The sequence below is a fragment of the Trachypithecus francoisi genome, unplaced genomic scaffold, assembly GCF_009764315.1.
Source record: "Trachypithecus francoisi isolate TF-2019V2 unplaced genomic scaffold, Tfra_2.0 Lachesis_group17, whole genome shotgun sequence".
NCBI classification, from domain to species: domain Eukaryota; kingdom Metazoa; phylum Chordata; class Mammalia; order Primates; family Cercopithecidae; genus Trachypithecus; species Trachypithecus francoisi.
Genome location: NW_022681462.1, coordinates 105,262,171 through 105,289,272, shown reverse-complemented (window position 1 = coordinate 105,289,272; position 27,102 = coordinate 105,262,171). Strand labels below are relative to the sequence as shown.

Below are 27,102 nucleotides of genomic sequence, written 5' to 3'. Positions count from 1 at the left end.
CACGACCATGGTTTGGAAAACACTAGGCCATAGCATAGGGTAGTTCTAGGAGAGTGACAGGAAATCAACAGTTGGGAAGGGAGAAGACGGGTTACGGAGAGCCTTCGGCAGCACTGGGAGCCTTGTGCAATGTGCGTCTCTTGGTGGAGAACCTTATAAATATGTTTGAAGCCCCTCATATGTTCTTAAATAGAAAACAGTCCCGGCAGGGTGTCTCATGAGGGCAGTGTAAGCAGCTGTTGAAAGCCCAGGCCCTGTTGCCAGGCATCCCCAGTTACATCCTGGTACCCCGTTGACTCGTGTAGCCTTGGGGGAGTTATCTGGCATCTCTGTGCCGCAGTGTGTCCTTATCGGTGAAACCGATATGCCAATCCTGCTTGCTTCCTGGATTGTCCTGAAGATTAAATGATGTCATGTGTAAGTTGCTTGGAATAGTGGCTGCTATCTAGTACCAACTGTATTTGCTGGTTTTCTTTCTCTCTTCTGAATGTATCAGTGACACGGGAAAGTCTCACACGGCCGTGTTTTGCAGGCTCGATTGTCAGCATTTGTTGGCTGTGGCAGTGGAGCTACAGAGAATGGTCCTAGGTGTCAGGAGATGCAGAGCCTGATCAGAGGTAGAAAATATTTAAAACCGGCAGTACAAGAGATGCAAAGGCCTGATTAATAATAAAATAATAATTCCTATAGAAGGCTCAGAAAATTTAAATAAACATTCTATCTAACTTGGTTGATACTAGTAAGTAAATAGATGAACTAAAAAGGCTAGAAGTAAAAACAGATCTTTCATCTTCTTTGTGTGTTGTTTTTTGCTTAAAACTCAGCTCTGTTTCTTTGGAGGGGCATAGGAACGAATGCAGACGCCGGCTTTCTTTATTCCCCATGCTCTCTCCTTTATCATCTTTACCTTCCTCCAGGTAGGACAGGCGGGAATTGGTCCATATTACTCTGAGTTATCCTGGAATTGATGGAGATTTTTATCATTTTTAGTATAAAGTATTTTTTGGCCTTTCGTCTCACTGGTATTAAAATTGTTTATTCCTTCTGACTAAGGGAATTTGCCCCTTGTAGAAAAGAAAAAAATGGAAAGGGTAACTTCTAATAACTAAGATAGGGCATAAATCAGAGAGATTGTCTTGCTGGGGCTGGCTTGATTTCATGGAAGTGAACCAGCCAATCTAGTTAGCCACAGAGTGAGGAAGGACCAGCAACACCACTGTCGCTCTCGGACGTAGGACTCTGTGTCATCCAGGGATGCAGATGCCAGTCCTTAAAGTGTGACACTTCCTGCCCACCCACTGGCCTGTCCAGTCCTGCTAGCCTTCCACGTGACCAGGAGGAACAGACCAAACCCAGGACCGCTTGATGGTGCGTGTTCAGGAGCTCTGTCTGCCATGGCGTGGCCAACAGGTGGAGGAAGTGGGGCCAGAGGGTCTCGGGAACTTGCTGAAGGACCCTCACTGGTGTTGCTGGCCAAGCAGGCCTCTGTCCCCAGGAGTCTGGCTTTTGCGGCCATGAGTTGGATAAAGATGTCTTGACTTCTTCCCTGGGGTCTTCTCCCAAACTCCAGCCAGGAGGCTGCCCGGTGGTCATGAGCACTGTCCTGGAGGAGCAGGGCTCTATCCGTCCCCTCTTCCCAGGAGTACGTCTCATCTACGTCCCTCCCAAAGTTACATCCAGTCTGCTTGTAGGTGGTTCCCTCATCCACTCATGAGTTTGGAGAGATACAACCATTGCTGGTTGTTCAAGGGATACTGTTCTACCTTGTAAATTAACTGGGCTCCCTGATTCTGTCATGTCCCTTTCTTGTCTCCACTTCGTCACCAATTTGAGGGTCATCCTTTCCATGTAAGACCAAATTTCCAGCCCAGAAAGAAGGGGGAGGCTGTCACTTGGTAGGTTGTGAAGAAAAGGTGGAAAGGTTAAAGGCATTGTTAATTGGGGAAGTTTGAGGGTGTTTATATTTAATCAGTTATGCCTGGTAGCTATCATAGTCAAGAAACGGCTGCTTTCCTATTTCTTATAAGGATTAGCTTTGTTTTCCCCCAGCAGAAATAAAACCATTCCTTCCCCCTCTGCCTGACTGCAGCCTGAGCCTCTCCTCCAACCCGCTCTTCCCACCTCGTTCATAGTCCCGGGAGGGGGCTGGACCCAGGTCTGTGGGACTCTGCCAGGGCTGGGGACTGGGACTGGGACTTGACAGCTGATTTTAGGCATTTTGTCTGCTGCTAACAGAAAACTCAGGGCCTTGAGCACACAGGCCTTAATTGAAACCACCAGATACCCTGAAGGACAGAGCTGCACCAAGTGCTCTGGTTTCCTTTCCTACTGAGGTCCGTGTGAATTATAGATTCAAATGACTCCTCTTACATCACCTGCTTCTGAATGTATGACAGGTGTCTAAGAATGAGTGTGACTGAGAGGCAGATAGTTCCTATGATGACCAAATAAACATCGCCAGCTCGGCTGGGCACAGTGGCTAATGCCTATAATCCCAGCACTTTGGAAGGCCGTGAAGATCTCAAGATCTCTTGAGGCCAGAAGTTCGAGACCAGCCTGGCCAAAATGGTGAAACCCCGTCTCTACTAAAAATACAAAGAATTAGCCGGACATGGTGGTGCACACCTGTCATACCAGCTACTCAGGAGGCTGATACACGAGAATCTCTTCAACCCAGGAGGCGGAGGTTGTCGTGAGCCAAGATCAGACCACTGCACTCCAGCCTGAGTGACAGAGTAAGACTCTGTCTCACAAAAAAAAAAAAAAAGCTCTAGCTCCCACTGGTCTCTAACCTTTACCTCTGGCCATTCAGGAAGGCCCAGCCTCACCTTGCACATCCTATTTTACAGCGTCCTGAAGACTCCGTGGCACGGTTTACCCATCTCTAAGGAGAGGATGTTGACGGAAATGACACTGAGTGCCATTTAAGATAAAGAATCAAAATCTGTGGATTTAGTTAGAGAACTACCTGTCATCTTTCCTCCTCATTTTGAGGACATTTTTTCCTAAGGATGTTCAGTCAAGCCTAGAAAACATGCTTTCATTCTTCCTGAAATTAAATTGCATTGGTAAATGGATAAAGAGAAGATAGCAGCTACGCATCATTAAGCAGCTAATTTAAATTATGAAATAGACATAAATCATACATATATTTTAGCAAAAGTGTATTAACATTCATCCTCAATAATATGCTGGATGTTTACTAATTTTTCTTCCCATTTTGTGGTGTAACAAAGCATAAATGTGAGATTTTGATTCATTCACTTCATTTTAGCTTGCAATATATAAGCAAAGCAAGTTGTTAAAATGTGCTTTAAAAGGAGGCTATAATTATAAAAACAACTTTTATGAATGAGCTTTAATATATTTCATGTAAATATTGGGTGTAATTTTTGCCCATTCAGAATATTCATAACAAGACATGTAATGAATCATGTGTAAAAATCATGAAGGTTTTTTTAAAAAAATTCATCCAAGAAGGGAACAGTATTATGGTTGATGTATTTATATGTCATATCTCGCAATTTCAGTCAGTTGCTTTCAGCCACCCCCAAAGCCCAGCCCCGATTCTGACCCTAGTGTTGTCTTTCACTTGGTTGTTTGGACGCTCCCTCCTGCACACGGGAAGAATCCTGAGGACTACGGTCATGAGGCCAACCCAGCCCCGCCCCCCGGAGCTGAGGGCTGTGCGGTTCTGGGTGGGACCCCCAAAACCACAAGAAGCCCAGATAGCACTGACTCTGACCTGGGTGTCCTCTCTTTATCTTCCTTTCTTGCTCCTCAATCTCCACCCCCTTTTCCTCTGTTCCTCTTCTACTGCATTCATTGCTTCTTCCCCTCTCAGACCCTACGCCCATCCCCAGAACCCAGGGCCCAGCCTCATCCATCCCCAGAACCCAGGCTGCAGGCGGTGGAGTGGAAGCTGCTTGCATCAAGCCTTTTGTCGGAGTTCATTTCGTGGGTTGTGGGGCAGTCATTGAAAGCTCAGATTTGTGTTCAGAAGCCAACTGGCTGGGGGTTGTGAGCAGATTGTCCACATCTTTTCATTCACTGGAAGTCCTCTGTGTCCCTGCAGGACACACTTAAAGACTGTGTGGCTCTCGTCCCCTGAGACTTCACACATAACTTGGCAACTGAGCTCTTCTGTCTAGAATTGTCATGCGGCTTCAGGAAATTCAGAGGGTCGGTGTTGGTCATACTGGTAGAAGATGTCAAAACAAGAAGAATAAAAATAGTGTGCAGAAAACTTGCTCATAGCCACTGTCTTATCGCTGAAAACTGAACTTCACTTGCGTAGTGATACCCTGTATCATGCATCTCCAGGGACAGAGAAAAAGATAAATATATCTTAAACTTGCCTTTCCTGTTCATATTTCTCTGATTTTGAAATAGAAGTTCCCTATCCGTGAATTCTTCAGAGTTGAGGTAGGGTACTCTTTCATTGCACAGGATGTCACTGCTGTTTCCGGATGGATTTGTGCAAATTCACGTATTTGATTTTTCTGTGTTGCCCACGTCTATTTACTGTTTACTTTTACTTTACTTTTTTTCTGTTCTAATAGCTTTTTAATAAAAGGTATTTACTTTTATTCTAACCCACGACTTCTGTACCTTATGAGACACTGTTTTGGGATCTGGTTGAATCCACTCTTGGCTTAACAAAAATTGATATTTATTTAACTGCAAATATTAAATACTCAGACAATTAACAAATTTTTTTCATATTTTCCTTAGACCTTTTTTGTAACAAATGAAATCACCCATTGCTGATACAGCCTGTGAACCTCCTTCCCAGTTCAGTCCCTCCCAGAAGCAGTCACAGTCGTGGTGTATTGTATAGCCTTCCAGATCATGTTTTTACATATTTGCTTCATACACACACATATACATACACACAGAGAAATACATGTATACAGAGAGAGAGTATTGTCTTATAAGCTTTGTAAATATACATCATGAGCACATCATTCTTCATTTGCTTTTTTTTTTTTTCCCCACTCTCCATTGTTCATATCCATCTGTACCCGTATCCATAAAGATGAACAGTTAGGATCTTTCCAGCTCTTGGCTGTGATGAGCAGTGGGGTTACGGACATCTTTGTACATTTCCCGTTGTACATGTGGAGTTCGAGGTGTACATTTAAAGTGGCATATGTGAAAGTGGCCATGCTAATTTCCACTCCCAGCCACAGCCTGTCAGTTTCTGTCCCTCCACTCTTGTATAAGTAAAGATTGTCAGACTTTCACCAGTGAGTGTAAAATTCTACCTCCTGTCGCAACTGACGTCTTTCTGCTGAATTATGCGTCCTTTGTTGGGGTTTCCTCCTTGGTAACTCACTCTTTCGTAATCTTGGCCTGTATTTCTATTGGGTTATCTTTGTTATTAATTGCTTGAGGTTCGTTCTATATAGTAGGTATTTAATCCTTCATCTGTTTTGTATTTGGGAAATATTAATATCTTCTCCCATTCTGGGAAATACTATTTGCAACCCTGAAAAAAAATTCTAATTTAAAAATACAAACATAACCTTTTTTGTTTGCAACATAACACATTTTAGGAGTATCTTCTTGATTCCACCTACTGTTATATCAGGAATAATAAATGCAAAGAAATCATGCCTTTGTCATTCCCAAGTAGGCTGAGACAAGTAAAGACATTTACCAGACAGCTTTCCAGAACGTTTCCTAAGGGAGCTCTGCACGCTGTTGCTGGGACAGTCCGCTGGGTGTGGAGGAGCTCTGCACACTGTTGCTGGGACCGTCCGCTGGGTGTCGAGGAGTTCTGCACACTGTTGCTGGGACAGTCTGCTGGGTGTGGAGGGGCTCTACACACTGTTGCTGGGACCGTCCGCTGGGTATGGGAGGAGCTGTGCACACTGTTGCTGGGACCGTCGGCTGGGTGTGGAGGAGCTCTGCACACTGTTGCTGGGACAGTCTGCTGGGTGTGGAGGAGCTCTGCACACTGTTGCTGGGACAGTCTGCTGGGTGTGGAGGAGCTCTGCACACTGTTGCTGGGACAGTCTGCTGGGTGTGGAGGAGCTCTGCACACTGTTGCTGGGACAGTCCGCTGGGTGTCGAGGAGCTCTACACACTGTTGCTAGGACTGTCCGCTGGGTATGGGAGGAGCTGTGCACACTGTTGCTGGGACCGTCCACTGGGTATGGGAGGAGCTGTGCACACTGTTGCTGGGACCGTCGGCTGGGTGTCGAGGAGCTCTGCACGCTGTTGCTGGGACCGTCGGCTGGGTGTCGAGGAGCTCTGCACGCTGTTGCTGGGACCGTCCCCTGGGTGTGGGAGGAGCTCTGCACACTGTTGCTGGGCCTGTCTGCTGGGTATGGGAGGAGCTGTGCACACTGCTGCTGGGACCGTCGGCTGGGTATGGGATGAGCTGTGCACGCTGTTGCTGGGACCGTTCCCGGGTGTGGAGGAGCTCTGGGAGATGCGGTATTGGGAAGAGAGTCTCCACAGCCGCTGATTTGCCGCTCTTCACCTGGAGCTTCCAAGAGCTCCGAGGCAGCGCCGCGGAGTCCCTTGTGCACACCTGTCAAAGATGCTCTCTCTCCTGGCATAGCCTTGAGGCCCTAGGCCACCTGCTGCCCTCGCCATCTTCCATCGCGTGCAGTGGGATGCACTTAACCTGAGTGCTCCGGGGATCACCTCCCACAGAGTCTTTGGCCCTGTAGACAGACATCCTCTGTAATCTCCCCACAGCACGGCCATCTGCCTTCACTGGCACCTCAGCATCTGCAGGGAACATCCCTGTCCCAGGAAATCTCCTCATCCACCCCAGAGGGTGGTCGCCATGGACACCAGCCTTTTCCCAGCACCAAAAGTATTTTTATTTTTGTTCGTCTTAAATGTTGTTAACTTCATAATTACTATTCACGTTAGGGCTTTAAAATACTTTTCCAAAATCCTACAGAGTTTCTCTTTTGGGAGCCATTCTTCTTATCCCCGTACTAGCCTTCTTTAATTTTCTTTTAGATTTTTTTTATTTTTTAAATTGTTACACTAGTACAGATTGTTTCTCCTGTTACAGGGTTTGCAGTCATGAAAAGTGTTGGTAGGGATTGTGTTTGTGAATAATATTTCTAGATCATTCATTGCATTTTATATTAACAGCTTGCATTGGTGTGGTACATTTGTTACGATTGATGAACCGGTATTGGTACAGCATTATTAGCAAATGTTCATAGTTTACACTTGGGTTCACTCTTGTGTTGTACATATTCACTATGTTAAAGAAATTAAATGTCCATTCCTGACAAGTTTAATTTCATCCTCTCTCAGAGAGTTAAATTTTTCCAGACCCCCACCACCATCTTTTTAATCTGTTGTTTGGAATTACGCTTCTCATTCCAAAGAAACATTCACGATGGCAGTGAGCATGTAAACTTTCCTAGTGCTTTGAATTTTTAAAGTACCACGTTCTGCATTAAATTGCTCACTTCAAGTTTCCATGCAACTAGAGGGAAAATAGGCGCCTAAAAGATCTTCCCATTGGAAATAAAGCAACTTGATTATCTTCACTATGCTGTTTAAGAAGTACAGTGCTGCTTCTAATACTAAATTCAGATCTGTATGTTTAGTCTAAGTTACAAGAGCTGTAATGACTTCACACGAAATTGTACTTCAGAAGTGAATCCTTAAAGATTACCTTCAAGTCAAATTAAAGTGGATGGGGCAAACACTTCAATTAACCGGAATCACCCTACGCGCCCCTCAGCCGTCTGCTCCTCTGTGCGCTTAAGAATCTCTCTACTCGTCCCTCAGATGTCTGCTCCTCTGCGTGCGTAAAGGCACACTGTCACTGTCACTGTCACTGTCACTGGGCCTTTCGTCCTTTTTCATCCTCCCTCCAAAATCATGAAATTCACATTTTGAGTTCTCAAATTAAATTCTGAAACTTTTTTTTTTATCAACACATAACCATACATGATATCTCAGAATTAAATATTCAGCATGTTTCAAATGTCGGATTTTATTTTTCATGACAAAATTACCTCACCTTGCAGAGTGACCATGCTCGGCTGGAGTCAGATCTCCAGGCCACAGTACTTTGCGTCGGAACTCCCGCGTGTTCATCGTTGGACACGTGGTTGCTGCTTTATTTGTTTGGAGAAGGCTCATTAGTTCCTCTTACGGCTTTTCACTTTGCTCACTGTTTTTATGAAATCTAACATTCTCAGTCTTTGCTTAGAACAAACCACTACAGATATGGGAATTTTCAGTTTGGGCTCCATATCTACCATGAGAACACCCAAATGGAGACCTCTCCTTACCCTGTCTGCACTAGATACGGGCCTTGGCCAGTCACTGGGCTGTAGCTGAAGCCACACGGGGTTGCATATGGCTGTGGCAGACTCATACAGAGGCAGTGACCCAAACCTCAGTTTGTCTTCATGCTTCAGGGCTTTGGAGACTTAAGTGAATCATTTATATTTAAGGTATTTTTTTCTCTTAGGACTTTCTCACTGTTTTTTTTGTTGTTTTTAGTTTTTTTTTATTTACAATGCCACATTTAACTCAAAAATGACTTGTTGAGAGCTGTGACACTGTGTGCTTGGCCGGGCACAGACACCAAGCAGTATCCCCACCATTGAGCAGAGGGAAACCAAGCGCATGGCTTATCCTGCCTGCTGAGGTCAGGACAGGAAAGGACACACCAGCCATGCAGAGACAGAGGGAAATAAATACAAAGCAGCCTTCCCAGCAACACATTCACGTAACTTGAAAATGAGACGGAAATGCCAGGGCAAACTTGTAAGTTTGTGCCTTTTTTAAGAAAGGGTAAAGCTGTTAAAATTGGGCAAAGGCTTTGGAAGGCTCCCACAGCCACGTTCTCTGAGGCAGGTGGCACAGGCATCCAGGCATCCTCATGTCACACCCGCGCTGGCCTCATGGCAACCTAACTGCATCTGGGCCCTCATGCCCTAGTTTGCAGGTGACACAAAAGGCTGCAGAGAGGATGTGATCCACCCAGCACAAACAGCTAGTGAGTGGCAGAAGGTAGCATACCCCACTGAAGGGAAACTGAAATGTCATCTTTTTCCCCTTTCATTTTTCACTGCCCAGCACCAAGGCCCGGGCAATTCCTAGCACATTTCTCTTGTCTATAGTAGTAGTACGGATTTTCAGCACAACAAGGTACAGTCTGAGATAAATTTTGTAGGAGTATTTTCATTTAATGTTTTCTGAATGATTAATGAGAACACTTCTACAGTATTTATACCAACCTAGATTTTGGCAGGTCACAACTATACATTTTTCTGGAATCTTCCAGAAAAATAGATCCACTAGGAATTGTTTTTCCTCACAGATTTTGACTAGCTTCTCCTTTTTTTTTCCCTTTCCAATGTTCTTTCTCCCTGCAGGAGAAAGATAGGCCTCAGGGCTGGTGTGGAAACCTTGCATATTTTATCTCACTTGACAACCACCCTCAGCATGGAGGATTTCACTGAGATTCCCAGGGTGGCTCTTCAGAGACAGGGGCTAGGTTTGGTGACTGAGAGAATCAGCTTAAAGGTATTTTTATGTGCATTTACTTACGACAAAAGTCTGAATTACACCAAAGCAGCTTCTGTATGTATCTTGTTGAAGAGGGGAGTGGTTTCCTTGAGGATGCAGACCCCATAGCTCTCATTGTGTGCACAGGGTGCAGGCCCTCCTGCCCAGCGCCAGGAGCTGCTGAGTAAATGTCAACTCAGTGAAATTCACATGCCCCACCTGGAGCACACAGGTGGTTTCTCCAGCTGCTTCCATTTATTGTTTTAATTCTATGATCCATATATTTTTTCTAGGAAGGGGTGTTTTTCTTTCTGATTTAATTCCCTACATTTTTCTCTTTCATATGAAGTTGTAGATATGTTTTTCCTTCGGATTTTTATTCTTTTAAGATTTTTAACCTGTGCGAGACTTTTTCAATGATACAAGTCAATGAGGAGGAAGATCTTTTTCCACTTCAGTCTTCGCTTTGCTCCAGGTATTGCTAGGAAAGGCACAAACAATGACAGCATGTTTAAGGAAGAACCTGGCCGGCTTGGATCCCCGCTACCGTCATTCTTGGTTTTGCATCTACCTGGGGAGGGCCCAGCTTTTAGGTTCCCACTGAGGGAAGCATGAGAGAGGATTGCTTGGGGGATGCTGCCAGAGCTTCCAGCTGACAGTCTTTGCAGAGCGGCTGCCAAGTGGCCTGGTGGCCGTATGTTGGCAGCTTTTGATGAATTGGGATTAGGGAATGTTTGTTTACTTGATAACCGAGTATCTACAAGGAGAGGTGGCAGCGTGAGGGAATAGTGCCACCATAATGAGGACACAGCCAGCCATCTCTTCCCTGCCACAGAACCCCAGGCAGTCAGTCCCCTTCAGGCTGCAGTTTTCCGTCTGGACTGAGGGACTGGCCGGTGGAGCAGGAGGAGCTGATCACCCTCCGTGGGAACGAGGATGTGCAGAAGTTTGAGTTACTGTGGTTTTTATGTTCTTCTTTTTGAGATGGAGTCTCACTCTGTCGCCCAGGCTGGAGCGCAGTGGTGCGATCTCGGCTCGCTGCAACCTCCACCTCCCAGATTCAAGCAGTTCTCCTGCCTCAGCCTCGGAGTAGAAGGGATTATAGGCGTGTGCCACCACGCCTAGCTAGTATTTGTATTTTTGGTAGAGACAGGGTTTTCGCCATGTTGGCCAGGCTGGTCTCGAACTTCCAGCCTCAAGTGGTCTGCGTGCCTCAGCCTCCCAAAGTGCTGGGATTACAGGCATGAGCCACCGCGCCCAGCTGAGTTATTGTTAACTGTTACGTGGGGGGCAGGGGAAGGGCTCATTATCATTTTTTTAAATAATATTAACATATTTTCTTTTTAAAATGTTAAAATTTAATTCTGAAAGAATTTTGCTACATTAGTGCTAGTTTTAATTGTGATTTTATTCAATATGTCCCCCAAATGTAAGGAAGAAATGGGTAAATTTTGTTCACAAAAATATCCTGCCCACCTCCCAAAAGCAGTAGCAGTGGGAGCACCTTAGCACGTGGGAGATTTGAAAAGAACCTGGAAGTCAGGTTTCTTGGAGAAGGAGGATCTGACCACAGCTCAACTCCACCTGCTCCAGCAGCGCGGAGTCCACAGGTACAAGCAGGCGTTTGGTCCCCAAGGCCTCACAGAAGTTCAGGCAGAATTTCATCACCTTCTTTTCCCTTAACCCCCATTTAGGCTTTAAACTTAAGCCTGTGTGGTTTTCAAAAGGGTGGAGGCAGCAAGGAAACAATATATATCTAATGAGGGCCATTGTCCTGTGTGATATGTAATGAACGTGCTCTATGTGGTACTGATTACCTGTTGCAATTAAGGCAGTGTATGCTACTGATGACCTGTTTTAATTTGATCCTAAGGAAGGTCAGTGTGCATTTTGAGACATTAGAAAAATATAATTGATATTACCTGATAACCTTTGAGTTAGCGAATTTTAATTTCACATCAGTAAGGTACTGTTTTAGAGCAGTGCTTCTCCATCTCAGCGTGCACAGGAATCACCCAGCCTCTTGTGGTGGGCAGGCCCTGATGCAGCAGGTCTGGGCAGGGCCTGAGATTCTGAAGTTCTGACAAGGACACAGGTGACAAGACTGCAGCTGGTCAGAATGTGCCTTTAATCAAGTATTAATATTACTCTTTCAGCTACAGCTGGCCACTATATTTAATAGTATTTCTGACAATAAAAATACATATTTTAAGTTTCAATCCGAGATCCCAAGAACACAGTCCTTCAACCCAAAGAAATGGATGTGATTTTATCTTTTTTTCATGTGGCAGTCCCCATATTTGAACCACGCTCATTAAAAGCTCCATTTTCCATCCAATACCTCGGAGAGACCATCTTTACTGTATATTAAATTATATATGTAGTTAGGTTTATCTTCCCTTTTTGTAATTTACAGAAGAATCGAGTAGAGTTCCATATACCCTCTTTCTTCTGCAGTTTTTAATAACATCTTGCATTTTTATTAATAAGTATAAAAATTTTGCATTAGCATAGTACTTTTATTATAATTGATAAACCAATATCGGTACATTGTTACTAAAGTATATAGTTTACCTTAGGGTTCACTCTGTGGGTTGTCCATTCTGTGGGTTTCAACAAATTAATGACATTCCGTGTTCATCATAGTGTCATGCAGAATAGTTTCACTGCCCTGTGTATTAATCCCCCCACCACCCCTGGATTAATCCCCCCACCACCCCTGGATCAATCCCCATCACCCCTGGATTAATCCCCCGTCACCCCTGGATTAATCCCCCCACCACCCCTGGATTAATCCCCCCACCACCCCTGGATCAATCCCCATCACCCCTGGATTAATCCCCCGTCACCCCTGGATTGATCCCCCGTCACCCCTGGATTAATAATCCCCCATCACCCCCGGATTAATCCCCCGTCACCCCCGGATTGATCCCTCCATCACCCCTGGATTGATCCCCCGTCACCCCTGGATTGATCCCCCGTCACCCCTGGATTAATCCCCCGTCACCCCTGGATTGATCCCCCCATCACCCCTGGATCGATCCCCCACCACCCCTGGATCAATCCCCATCACCCCTGGATCCCCCACCACCCCTGGATTAATCCCCCATCACCCCTGGATTAATCCCCCCACCAACCCTGGATTAATCCCCCACCACCCCTGGATTGATCCCCCACCACCCCTGGATTAATCCCCCCCCACCCCTGGATTGATCCCCCACCACCCCTGGATTAATCCCCCACCACCCCTGGATTAATCCCCCCACTACCGCTGGATTCCTCCCCCCACTACCGCTGGATTCATCCACCCACCACCCCTGGATTCATCCCCCACCACCCCTGGATTAATCCCCCCACCACCCCTGGATCGATCCCCCATCACCCCTGGATTAATAATCCCACATCGCCCCTGGATTAATCCCCCATCACCCCTGAATTAATACCCCATCGCCCCTGGATCAACCCCCATCACCCCTGGATCAACCCCCATCACCCCTGGATTAATAATCCCGCATCACCCCTGGATTAATCCCCCACCACCCCTGGATTAATCCCCCCAACACCCCTGGATTAATCCCCCACCACCCCTGGATTAATCCCCCCACCGCCCCTGGATTAATCCCCCATCACCCCTGGATTAATAATCCCACATTGCCCCTGGATCAACCCCCATCACCCCTGGATTAATAATCCCGCATCACCCCTGGATTAATCCCCTGTCACCCCGGATTGATCCCCTGCCACCCCTGGATTGATCCCCCCATCACCCCTGGATTAACCCCCCACCACCACCCCTGGATTAATCCCCCACCACCTCTGGGAACTTGGAGTCTTTCCATTGTCTACATAGTTTCACCTTTTCCAAAGGTCTTATAGTGAGAATCATACAGTGTGTGATCCTCAGGTTGGCTTCGTTCACTTAGGAATGTGCATTTATGGTTCCACTGTCTTTTTCTGGTTGATGGTATGTTTCCTCCCCCCCCCCCCGAGATGGAGTCTCGCTCTGTCGCCCAGGCTGGGGTGCAGTGGCCAGATCTCAGCTCACTGCAAGCTCCGTCTCCCAGGTTTACGCCATTCTCCTGCCTCAGCCTCTTGAGTAGCTGGGACTACAGCCGCCCGCCACCTCGCCCGGCTAGTTTTTTGTATTTTTTAGTAGAGACAGGGTTTCACCGTGTTAGCCAGGATGGTCTCGATCTCCTGACCTTGCGATCCGCCCGTCTCGGCCTCCCAAAGTGCTGGGATTACAGGCTTGAGCCACCGCACCCGGCCTGTACGTTTCTTATCTCTGAATAATATTCCGCTGTGTGTATATACCACAGCTTATTTATCCATTCCTCTGTTGAAGAATAGAACTTGGTTGCTTCTGGTTTTTGACAATTACGAATAAAGCTGCTATAAACATTCTTTTGCAGGGTTTTGTGTAGACACAAGTTTTCCAATCCTTGGGTAACTCCCTAGGACTGTGATTGCTGGATCTCATGATAAAAGTATTCTTAGCTTTGTAAGTATCTGCCAAGCATCTTCCAAGGCTTTCACACTATTTTGCTTTCCTAAGATCAGTGAGTGAGAGTTCCTGTTGATTCACATCCTCAACCAGCCTTTGGTATTGTCATTTTTTGGACTTTTCACTATTCTGATAGGTGTATAGTGTCATCTCATGGTTTTAATTTGCAGTTCCCTAATGATATATGATGATGAGCATCTTATATGCATGTCATTGATAAATCTTTATTGGTGAGGTGTCTGTTCAGATCTGTTGCCCATTTATTAGTTGGGTTATTTGTTTTCTTATCATCTGTTTTTTGGAGACAGAGTCTCACTCTGTCGCCCAGGCTGGAGTCCAGCTGTGCAGTTATGGCTCACTGCAGTCTCGAGTCCCTGGGCTTAAGCAGTCTTCCCACCTCAACCAGCGGGGTAGCTGGGACTATAGGCACACACCACACCTGGCTAGCTTTTGTGTTTTTTGTAGAAACCAAAAAAAGCAACTAGTTTGCTTCAGCCTCCCCCACCTGCTGGGATCACAGGCATCAGCCACCATACCTGGCCTGTTGTTGATTTTTAAGAATTCTTGGTATACGTTGGATACAAGTTCTTTATTAGATAGGTGCTTTACAAATATTTTCTTCCTATCTGTGACTTGTCTCTTCATTACTTTAATACTACGTTTTACAGAGCATACGTTTTTAATTTTAATGAAGTCCAGCTGACTGATTTTTTTCTTTTCATGGATTATGTTTTTGGTGTTGTATCTAAAAGATTATCAACAAACCCAGGTCACCTAGATTTTCATCTGTGTTCTGTTCTAAAAGTTTTATAGTTTTTGCACTTTCCATGTAGGTCTGTTATTGGAGTTAATTTTTGTGTAAGATGTAAGATCTGTGTCTAGATTCATTTTTTTATGTGGACGTCCAGTTGTCCCAGCACCATTTTTGGAAAAACCTGTTCTTTCTCCATTGCATTTCCTTTATTCCTTTGTCAGAGATCAAACTGACTATATTTGTGAAGACCAATTTGTTGTCTTTCTGCTCTGGGCCACTGATCTATTTGTCTGTTCTTTTTCTAGGACCACACAGTCACCCAGTCTTTTCTACAGTAGCTTTAGAGTAGCTCTTAAGGTGGGTAGTGTCAGCCCTCCAGATTTGCTCTCTTTAATACTGTGTTGGATATTCTGAGTGTTTTCCTTCTCCATATTCACTTCAGAATCATTTCATGGATAACCATGAAATAATTTGCTGGGATTTTTATTGGGGCTGCATCGAATCTGTAGGTCAAGTTGTAAAGAACTGTTGTTTTAGCAGTATTGTCTTCCTGTCCATGAATGTGGAATATCTCTTGATTTTTTTCAGCTCTGTGAATTTTTTCATCAGAGTTTTGTAGTTTTCTTCCTACAGCTCTTGTGCTTATTTTGTCCATTTTATACCTAGGGTATTTCACTTATTTATATGGGAAATGATAGTGTGTTTTTAATTTCAAATTCCCATCATTTATTGGTAGTATCTAGGAAGCCAGTTGACTTTTGCATATTGATCTTGTATCCTTTGACTTTTAAACACTTACCAGTTTAGAAGTTTTTTGTTCTTTGAGATTTTTCTTCATAATTATGTCATTGCAAGCAAATAGTTTTATTTCCTTCTTCCCAGTCTGTGTACCTTGGTTTTCTTTTCTTGTCATTGCATTAGCTCGAACTTCCAGTACAATGTTCAGTAGAAGAGATGAGAGGGAACATTGTTGCTTTATTCATGATCTTAGGGGGAAATCACTGAGTTTCTCACTCTCAAGTATGTTGTTAGCTGCAGTTGTTTTATAATGTCCTTTATTAAGTTGAGGAAGTTTCCCTCTATTCCTAGTTTGCTGAGAGTTTTTATCATGAGCTGGTGCTATATTTTGTTAAATGCTTTTTTACATCTATGGATAAGATTTTTATTCTTTAGCCTGTTTGATATAGTAGATTATGTTAACTGTTTGGAATGTTAGATCACCCTTGCATACCTGGAATAAATTCTGTCTGGTCATGGTTTATAATTCTTTTTATATACATTGTTGGATTTGGTTGCTAATTTTTTGTTGACTTCAGTTCTCTTCGATTCAGTTTGCTAATTTTGTTGAAGATTTTTGCATTTATGTTCATGAGACATATTGGTCTATATATTTTTTTCTTGTAACGTCTTTGTCTGGTTTTGGTATCAGGGTAATTCCAGCCTCATATGATAAGTTAGAAAGTGTTCCTCTGCTTCTGTTTTCCGGAAGAGATTGTAGAGAACTGATATCATTTCTTCCGTAAATGTTTGGTGGGATTCACAGTGAAACCATCTGGGTCTGGGGCTTGCTTTTTTGGAAAGGTTTTTCTTTTTCTATCTAAGTTACCAAATGTGTGGACATAGAGCTGTTCGTAATATTCCTTTGTTATTCTTTTACTGTCCGTAGGATCCACAGTAATAATCCTTCACTTCTAGTACTAGTTGTTTATGTCTTCTCTTTTTTTGACTAGCCTGGGGAGAGGCTTATTGGTCTTGTCAGAGTTTTATTGGTCTTGTCAAAGAATATGTTTTTGGTTTGGTTGATTTTGTCTATTGATTTCCTGTTTTCAGTTTCACTGATTTCTGCTCTAATTTTTATTATTATATTTTTATTTTTATTATTTTCTTCTCTACTGCTTACTTTAGGCTTATATTGCTCCTTCTTTCCTTCTAGTTTTCAAAGGTGGAAGCTGGTTTCAGATCTTTCTTTTCCAGTATATGCATTTAATGCTAAAAAGCTTCCTCTCAGCACTGCTTTTGCTGCATCCCACAAATTTTGATGTTGTATTTTTATTTTCACTTCGTTCAAAATATTTTCACATGTGCTTTTATATCCAGAAGCACCCCCATGTCCATGGGCAGTTGTCAGGGCAAGGGGCAGCTAACTTTCTGCCACCTTCTCAGGTGAAGTGGCAGGAGTCACCCAGCCTGTGTTCTCACCATCTACCAAACTGTATTCCAGATCGGAGTATTAACAGCTAGTCTGTAAATTGAGATCGGAGTATTAACAGCTAGTGTGTAAATTGAGATCGGAGTATTAACAGCTAGTCCCAAGTTGGGTTTGAGAACTTCCAGTAGGGGTTTGATTCTGTGCTTACCTTCTAGAGCTTGAAGGGTTCTTGAGATATTCTCTCCCTTGAGGTAAGTGATCAACCACATAGGAGTGATTCTGGCCCCTTCTCTACTTGAGACAGAAGGATGGAAGTGACACGGCTTACATATAACTTCCCAGGTTGGGCCGGTTCCACAGTGACATGACTTACATATGACTTGCATTGCAGGCCAGTCCCTTGTGTCATTATGCTGATGGTCTAGAAATGTTTATTTCTGGGAAACCGAAGTGACTCAGGTTGTAACTTAAGCTCAGCCAGACATTCTCTTGAGATACAGAAATTATTTAGTGGCATCAAAAAAGAAAGTTTAAACATTTTAATTTCAATAATTGTTATCTTTCTTTTCTCCAGCTTATCATCACAGTAAAACTATTTTCCATAGTGTTCCTTAATTTTCACTGTCTTCTTTTTGGACCTTTCTTATTAAAGACCATAACCATAAAGCTCATTTCAGTGTGGTCATGGCCCATTCTCAGTAATGGTTGATGAATAGACAGATGGCTGCATTGAGGCACAGAGATGTTAAGTGGCTTGCAGAAGTCACACGCGTGTTTCCTCACCATCTTTCAGACTATATTCCAGATCCGAACATTCATCACTTAGGCCTATTTTGAAAAGCACTTTGCTGAATACATGTGATTGCCCTCTGCTGGCACTTCTCTGTTCTTTATCTCATTTATAATCAATGCATGCTATTTGATTTTTTGATAATTGTTATCTACTTAGTATACATACTACAGATCAAATTCCAAATCCTATTAGAAGAGAACACAATATTAACAATAAGTTTACCTTACCCTGAGAGATGATGCAGCCACATGTGATATGATATAAAGGTGGTTTCTCTTGGGCTTCTTCCTCTTAGCACACTTGTAACCAGGCAGCTCTGGGTGATAGATTTTTCAAGTCCAGCTCCCTCGCCTCCTGTTGGGACAGCTCAGAGGCAGAGCGCAGGCTCCAGGGCCACGTGGAATCCAGTGGGAGGCCTATTCCCAGGGCCCAGGCCTGAGATGCACCTGTGCTCAGTTTCCCCTCCTCCCCACTGGCCAGAACCACTGGCTGGCTTACAGCTTCTCCCTTCAGGGTCTCCTTCTGGGGAACCCAACCTAAGCAACCTTCATTTGAGTTTGCTAAACTAAGGAAATATTAAAGAATATCTGAACATTCAGGTTTTTCTTTTATTGGAGGAGGGGTTGGTGGTCTCTACTGTTTCATTCATTTTGGGATCGTTTCTAAATGATTGCCATGTAGCTATGGAAATCGTGGTGTCATCCACCTGTCTCCTCTGATAATTGTCTAGACATACATACATAGAGCTCCACAGAGAAAACCAGCATATATTTTATAGCTGACACCGTTAAATACTTCACAAGAAATAAAGGGATCTGTCATCACTTCTGCTGGGACATCTGCGATGCCTCCTTCAAGTGTGCCAAGTATGATTGCGTGCTCAGTTATGGCAAACAAACTCACTCAGCACTGATTGGATTCCAGGCTCCATGGTTCCCTTCTCGATGCGCATCTTGCACGCGGAGCTTCAGCAGTACCTGGGGAACCCACAGGAGTCGCTGGATAGACTGCACAGGGTGAAGACCGTCTGCAGCAAGGTAGGTGGCGCTGTCATTTTTCCCCGCCACGGGGAGAACACGCCCTCCACGCCCTCCCCACAAGACGTGCCTGTGGTGTTCCCTGCCCATCCTACCCTGTGCACCATCGCTGCTTCTGCCTTCAGAAGGCTAGGTGACTCAGTTTGTGTGGACTGGTAGTCATGGCTCTTGCTGAAATATTTTTTAGGGATGGTAAGAGTTTCTAGCAGAGTTTAAGTCCTGCAATTCTTATTGCCTGGTACTATGAGAAGCCAAAAGGCAGAGACATCTTTCTTGCCAAGGCTGCCAGCTACAACTTCAAGGTCAGTGTGCCAGAGCACTCCTGTGTCCCACAAGTGCTCACACGCACCTGCCTTGTGCAGGCAGAGGTGGTGCTGGAGCAGTACTGAAAGCAATCATGGTTTAAGCTTTCAAATCAAAGTAAGTGGTACTGCATTATGGCAACTGTCACTCATGATCCTGACTGCAAAGGCGGAGTCAGTGTTTTTGGACTCATTCTTGGTTGTGAAGTCACAGATAATGTGGGAGCCACCAAAGCCAAAGCGGCACATTATTACACTAACTGACATTGGGAAGAAATGTGGGACTCAGAGACTTTGCTGTCTACAGGCTGTTATAGATTATTCATCTCCGATTAGGAATGATCCTGCCTTTCTACCCACGTCACAGTGGTCCTGTGTAGGTTCAATGACATAAGGTATGTGGAAGTACTTTGAAAACTACAACAACAAGCAGTTATTAGGAGCAGCGGTATAGTATAATTTTTGGAAAAACTAAGATTCTTCTTGTCGAATTCCCCCTTTCACTTCCCAGCTGTTGTGATGGAAGTTTTGTGGAGTTCCAAAACCGTGGTGGTGTCAGTGTTCCTAGCGAGGAAGGAAGGGCCCTCCTTGTCTGTGGAGAAAATCAGGCCTTTCTAGACAGCTCATTGCCCTGGGCTTTGCACCCACTTCCGCTTTTTTAATACCATAACTTAAAAGATAAAAAGAAAGACTGTTTGCTTTCTATACTATATATATAGTTTAGAAATTGTTGATGGAGAATCATGTTACCAACTGTTGTACATTTCAACACTTTTCTTGAATCTTAAAACGGGGTTTAATTTTATTTACAGAAATCGGAAGCACATAACTTGAAATTGGGAAATTCTAAATCAGTGACTTTCTAAACTGTACACGAATTTTTCATTATCCTCCATGTCACGTTGTAGGAAATCTTTCTAGTATTGAGAAAGAAAATCCTGGGCCGTAGGGTGATTGTGGATGGAAAAGCCAAGTTAATTGAAGCAGTTTTGCAAGTCAGCTTTCCTGGTCCTAAATTATTTCCTGTTTCAGTGTTATGCTTCTTAAGTGCATACTACAGGCTGGGTGCAGGGGCTCACGCCTGTAATCCCAGCTACTCAGGAGGCTGAGGCATGAGAATCGCTTAAACCCAGGAGGCTGAGGTTGCATCAGTGTTATGCTTCTTAAGTGCGTACTACAGGCTGGGTGCAGGGGCTCATGCCTGTAATCCCAGCTACTTGGAGGCTGCGGCATGAGAATCGCTTAAACCCAGGAGGCTGAGGTTGCATCAGTGTTATGCTTCTTAAATGCATACTACAGGCTGGGTGCAGGGGCTCACGCCTGTAATCCCAGCTACTCGGGAGGCTGAGGCATGAGAATCGCTTAAACCAGGAGGCTGGGGTTGCAGTAAGCCGAGATCAAGCCACTGCACTCCAGTCTAGGCAACAGAGCAAGACTCTGTCTCAAAAAAGAAAAAAAAAAAAAAACTGCATACTACAGTGTAGCGATCAGGGGAGCCACTTAGCACTAGCTGTGAAGCAGCAGGGACAGTGGAGCAGAGAGCAGGAGCTTCCCACACCGCTGCTCCAGGCACCTGCACCCACTCCACCTGACAGACTCCTTTGTCGCATTCATTATGAGCCAGCCACTGCTCTGAGTTCCAACATTAACTCCTTTAATCCTTATCACAACCCTATGAAGGAGATGTTATTATCCCAATTTACAGATGGGGAGACTGAGGCATGGAGAGGTTAGCCAACTTAGGATCACATGAGTTGAACCCAAGTCGTCTGGCTCTAGAGTCCATGCTCTTCTTCATCACTCGCCTGCCTCCGTCACTGTAATGTGTCCCGTTTGAAGGGAGAAGGACTGAGAGTCCTCTCTTCACCCTGCACCAGCATTTCTGCTCCAAGGAAGGACAGTGCTGTCCGAGGTCAACTGACATCTGCTCAGAAGACCCCTGTGCTTCCCCCTGACTGATGCCTGGAGATGGGCTCGAGCCTGTGCTCTGCTGGCTGGACCCTCCTGAGACTCTTGCGGGGGCTTCCAGGCAACAGCAGTTGACAGCTGCGCATTGAGGGGTTGGGGAGAAACCAGAAGGATCAGTGCAGTCACATCCTGGGAACATTTCTGTCAGGCCGACTGGGCTTGGGGCCACCGTCAGTGAGAGAGCCACTCATGCTTCTCGTTCCCTCCGCTAGTCTACAGTTCCACCTGCCTCTCAGCGTGTGAATACATCACCACACTTCAGGCATCTCTCAGGTTTAAAGATACGTATTTTTTCTATGGCATGATCCAAATATAAGCCAGCATTCCTTGTGGTACTTAATTGAGGAAATCGCAATTTGTTCTAATCCTGGAAGAAAAACAAGCAGTTGGATTTATGAAAAGATGTGTGTTGGTCTTCACCTTAAAGGATTTTCATGGCTAATTTCAATATGTAATTACTATGTGTTCCTTTATGTGCTGACTTAAAATTTGACACCCTCTTGAGAGAGAGAGCTGCGCTGTGGCACAGCTGGTGGATGCCTGGACCATGAGAGAAAGACCCAGGGCGGGACCATGCAGTCAGCCTTGCCTCTCCGCCACCTTTGGCAGGAGAAGCAGCACCGTCGCCAACTTCCTCGCTCACTTCCTTGCACGTTAGGGGCTCGTGGCAGCATGTGGGCATTCTTAACCTTTCTGTGACTGGTTCAGTGTTGAACTGAAGCTTGTTCATTTGTTCATGCAGCAAATGTCCATTCAGCACCTACTGAGTACTGCACGCTGGCAGTTGGGGACTGAACAGAACACAGCCTTGCCCTCAGTGAGTTTGCAGTTTGGTAGATGATGCTTGTTTCACCTGTTCCTTTTAGGTTTGCAGCCATCACCAATACATCATGATCATCCAGAATTTAAACAGAGACAGTTTGTGTTCATGCTAGAATTTCTTTACTCAAGAAGTGTGTATTAGTCCATTTGGCATTGCCATAAAGGAATACCCGAGGGTGAGTCATTTATAAAGAAAAGATTTATTTTGGCTCACAGTTCTGCAGGCTGTACAAGAAGCACAGTGTCAGCAGCATCTCAGCATCTGCTTCTGGTGAGGCCTCAGGAAGCTTTTTTTTTTTTTGCAACAGAGTCTCGTTCTGTTACCCAGGCTGGAGTGCAGTGACGCTATTGGCTTACTGCAACCTCCACCTCCCAGGTTCAAGCAGTTCTCTTGCCTCACCTCCTAAGTAGCTAGGATTACAGGCACCCACCACCACACCTGGCTAATTTTTGTATTTTTAGTAGAGACAGGGCTTAACCATGTTGGCCAGGCTGGCCTCGAATTCCTGACCTCAAGTGATCCACCTGCCTCGGCCTCCCAAAGTGCTGTGATTACAGGCATGAGCCACTGCACCCGGCCAGGAAGCTTTTAATCCTAGTAGAAAGCAAAGGGGAAGCAAGTATGTCACACAGTGAGAAAGAGAGTGACAAGTGAAGAGGGGGAGGAGGAGGGAGGCACCAGAGTTTTTTTTAACAATCAGATCCCAAGGTAACTAATGGAGCCAGAACTCATTCATTGCCATAGGGAGGGTACCAAGCCACCCATGAGGGTTCCACCCCCAGGACACAGACACCTCCCACCAGGCCCCACCTCCAACGCTGAGGCTCACATTTCAACATGAGAGTTGGAGGGGATGAATGTCCAAACTCTACCATAGTGCAAAAATCTGAAAATACTAAAAGCCAGCCCACCACTGTTCTGCCAGTGTTGATTTGGTGGATTAAAGTGAACAGCTTGGTGTGGCCTTTGATCCTCTCTGCTCTCCACTGGTGAATAAAGAGAGAGGTCAGCCCAGAGACTCTCCAGGGTTCTCCAGCATGACTGTTCTGATTTTCCCAGACTTTCGCAACTCCAGGAAATCCTCAGGAAGTCTTAAACTTAGGATATGTTAGCGAGACCTCTCCCGGTGTGGACTGCTCTTTGCAGCATTGCTTAAAGCATTCACCACACCTGCCCCAAACCACACGCACACACACACAGCTCTGCTTGGGACACGCACTGTGTGTCCCAGCACTAAGGTGCTGTCCCGTGTTAACGCTGCATGGATGTGTGCTGAATGTATTATGTTGATTACCTACTAATGCCCACAGCAGCTGCAGGTGATTTCACTGTCCTCGGTTCCCAGATGAGGAAAGTGGCCTTAGGGAGGTGAAGTATCCACCAGACAACTGCAGTGAGGCAGTGAGAGAGCCTGGCTGAGCCCCACCACACAGCTCCAGAAGCCTCACCCTTGACCATCTGCGGTTCTCTGTGAATGAGACCATCAGGATTGGGGTTTTTTCCTCCAAATACAGACTTTTCTCTGATGTCTTGTAAAGCAGGGGCTCTAAAGTTTGGTGTTAAGCATCACTTGAACAGTTCCAGAAATTTTAGCAATCCCGACCGCACTTGCTTCTGCCAAAAATTGTTGTCAGTAGGTTCAGGGAACTGTGAACTCTTCCAGTGGGTGAGGAGAGTCAAGCAGAGTGAAAAGAAATGAGTCTAGAATGTTAAACATTATTTCCTTTGGTGCCATTTTCCATTAGCTCCTCCTCCCGCAGCTTACCCTCCTTGGTCTGCGCCTCTTGCCCTGGTCTTCAGCTCCACCTCAGGCTGCTAAGGGAAGCTGCGTGGGGAAGCCACCACCGCCATTCTGCATGAGAATTTCCAGTTACCACGTCCTGAGCTGGCCGTACCCAGGCCGAGCCCTGGAGTCCTGGATGACCCCTCCTCTCAGGTCTTCTGGGGGAGCTTGAGCAGGCGGAGGCCAGTGCTGGGGCTGCAGTCGGTGGCTGTTGACTGGCCCAGAGCCTTGACGCTGATCTGAGATGCTTAATTCAAGGACGTTCTACAAAATGAGATAGTTGTTTCCAGAAAGAAAGCGGGTATTTGGTTCACATTCCCCAAAGAACTCTGTCCCGTTTGTTTTCACTGCTTGCATGGCATCTGTTGTTGATCTTCAAAGTAGGTTTTCGAGGCTGGAGGTCAGGAATGACTGTAGAATCAAATGCTTCAGAAGGGGGTAAACAGTAGCGCAAGAACCAAGCAAGGATGGCGGAAGGTTTTCATCCCATAGTGATCAAGTCAGCGCAGAGCATTCAGGTTGCTCAGAAAATGAACGTGCTGCCATTTGTACAGATGTGTGCTGAGCCCTGCTGTCTGATAATTGCCACTCCAGCAGAAGTCAAGTCTTCTCAGGTTCAGTTCCCAGCATGATCTCCCACAGGAAAAGAAGCCGCCCTTGGTGACAGCAGAGTGAGGTGCGGGAGGGCTCCAGAGCCGCTTGAGTGACAGGCAGCGCAGTGCCTGCCTCCAGTCACTCAGACCAGGCCTCATGCAGATTGGAGCTTGACATTCAGCTCTCAGAGGAGAGGCCAGAACAGACCCACCCCAGTCACCTGCGGGCTGCCGCCCACGAGAGTCGCGTGGTTTGAGACGCAGTAGCTGCCGAAGTAGCAAAGGAAGAGGCTGGTCGGGGTGCCGGCTGTCGAGTGTGCGTGGCCTCATGTGGGGAAGTGCTCGTGACAGCACGTTCATTTCAAAGCCAGAACTATAATTACAATGTGACCGTGATGAGATCAGTGATACTTATTGGAGGAAGAATGCCCCAGTGTGTTCGTGGCATAAACGATGTGATGAAAGGCCGTTTAATTCCTCTCTTCTTATCCACGTCTCACTCAACGCGTGTATTCATTTTATCATGTCATAAGACCTTTTGCTGTTGAAAGAATGAAGACCATGGGGCAGGAGCGAAAATAAAGGAAGGCCAGAAAACGGCCGGTTCCGCTAGGGCGGAGGGGTGCCGGGAGCGCGCTCTGGGCCGAGGCTCCTGGTAAGGGAGGGAGCCAGCGGGAAGCTAAACCCCCACGGATTCTCAGGGGCCGACTTCTCCTGTGTTGAAGATTCACCAAAGACTGATTCGAGTCTGTGTTCAGCATGTGTGTTTCAGATTAGCACAGTGTTGAGAATTTTTATATGGTGCCCAGTTTTAGTAGGACATCGTTTAGGATCTTTATAAATGAGTTCAGGGTACTTCGTTTTATCTGTTGTCTTTGAGCCACTGAGTGAATTAATAAATGTTTGGTGCAAATGTGATTGCATCAGTGAAGAAGAAAATATACCACGATTTAAAATAATTTTCCCATGCTACCGTGGCTTGGAAAAGTCAATGCCGCTGTCCTCTGACCCTGCTCCTCCCATGCGCCCCCTGCAGGCTGTCTCCCTCTTGGTCTTGACACAGTCATTTGGGAAAGAGCCAAGGAAACACATTTCTACAAGCCATTTGCATAAGTAGACATAATCCATACGGAATGATGTACAGTTCGATTGTAGTTGCATTCGTCACTGACCTGCATCCGCCCGCACAGTCTTGAGTTCAGCTCCATCCTTCCCTGCAGTTCCTCAGCCTCCAGATTCTCCAGCTCAGCTTGGCTGAGAGTTCCAGGTTCATAGAAGTGCTTCTTTACAGACTGACTCCCAGCTGGAGGAGGCAGAGGCTAAGGTACATTTTCGTGCACTCTGGAAAAGAAACGTATTCAACAATGTCGATGTAGCTTTTGCTTCTCTATTGATAGTTGCTAATATGGTAGTGAGAGCTTTGTTTGTAGGAAGAGTTAGTATCTTTTCTAAAAGGGGTTTTTGACAGATGGACATCTTCGGTTTTGCTGTCTTCTTTGTAAGCAAAGTTAGAAACATAAACGAGAACAGGCGTGGCTGGCGTCTAACACTGTCAGGGCCAGCTCTCAGGGTCTGGCCACCCGCACACTGACAGTGGCCAGTTGCTGCCATCACCGTGCCTGACCAGAAGGCTTGGTTGCCCTGCTTTTCTGCTGCTACCACAGAGAACAAATTGATTATGGCTAAATCAGATGAGATGGGAATGATTGGCAGGTAGGGAGAAGAAAGGAAAGGCCGAGTGAGGATGGCCGTCCAGCGAGGCCACGTCCCTGCTCTTTTCCATGGAAGGCCATGCTCCTGGAACCCCGTGTGTGCTCAGAATGTGCAAGCAGGGGAAACGGGGAGCGGAGCAGCGCTGGGCATCAGGGCTTTCCAGAGGAATGTCTTGACCCAGCTGGCAGTGGAAATTCACACCTTCAGAAACCTCTAGAGTTCATCGTGGCCAGTCCCGGGACATGGACTTAGGAATGCCCAGCCCTGCCCCCCAGCCATGGCAATGCGATTCAAAACCAGATGCACCAAATGTGAACTCGAAGGCCATAGCACTCGCCAGTGACCCAGTCCTGAAGCGAGCATGATAGCCCAGAGAAGAGGCCTTTGATGTAAGACTATTCTTAAATTGTGCATTCTTTGCCTTGCTTTTCTTGGCACTATATATGCTGTCAATCTGTGATCTGAATAGCAAGAAGAAAGTGCATTTTCAAGGTGTGAGGGGCCCAGAGGACACTGTCCCAAAAGCAGTGGTTGTGAGAGTGGCTTTGGAGTCAGGCTGACAGTCTGGAAGCTTCCAGGTCCACTCTGAAGTGCCAGCCGCATGACCAGTTGTCCAGCCTGTGTCTGCCTTGGCCTCCTTTGTGCAAGTGAGGAACATTGCTGATCCCCCCGGGGTGGCAAGGGGGCACACGTAAGTGACCCCGCATGGTGCCTGGCTGATCCCCCGGGGTGGCAAGGGGGCACACGTAAGTGACCCCGCATGGTGCCTGGCTGATCCCCCCGGGGTGGCAAGGGGCACACGCCCCGCATGGTGCCTGGCTGATCGCCCCGGGGTGGCAAGGGGGCACACGTAAGTGACCCCGCATGGTGCCTGGCTGATCCCCCGGGGTGGCAAGGGGCACACGTAAGTGACCCCGCATGGTGCCTGGCTGATCCCCCGGGGTGGCAAGGGGCACACGTAAGTGACCCCGCATGGTGCCTGGCTGATCCCCCGGGGTGGCAAGGGGGCACACGTAAGTGACCCCGCATGGTGCCTGGCTGATCCCCCGGGTGGCAAGGGGCACACGTAAGTGACCCCGCATGGTGCCTGGCTGATCCCCCGGGTGGCAAGGGGCACACGTAAGTGACCCCGCATGGTGCCTGGCACGTGGTTGGTGTTTCATGATTCTTTGAGAG

General features: G+C 46.1%; 1 protein-coding gene across 8 annotated transcripts in view; it reads left to right on the top strand.

Moving 5' to 3' along the window:
* The window catches only part of TRAPPC12 (trafficking protein particle complex 12), a 117,703-nt gene that overhangs the window by 46,060 nt on the left and 44,541 nt on the right, over positions 1 to 27,102 (top strand). For 7 of the 8 annotated variants that reach the window (XR_004428590.1, XR_004428589.1, XM_033176665.1 and 4 more), the window contains exon 6: positions 18,632 to 18,744. Coding sequence is in view for 6 of the 8 variants with exons in the window: in XM_033176665.1 (XP_033032556.1) it covers positions 18,632 to 18,744 (113 nt within the window). In the remaining 2 variants the exon portion in view is untranslated. Of the gene's footprint in view, positions 1 to 18,631; positions 18,745 to 23,582; positions 26,633 to 27,102 lie in introns of those variants that run through there. The other variant, XM_033176666.1, reaches the window with a different exon arrangement.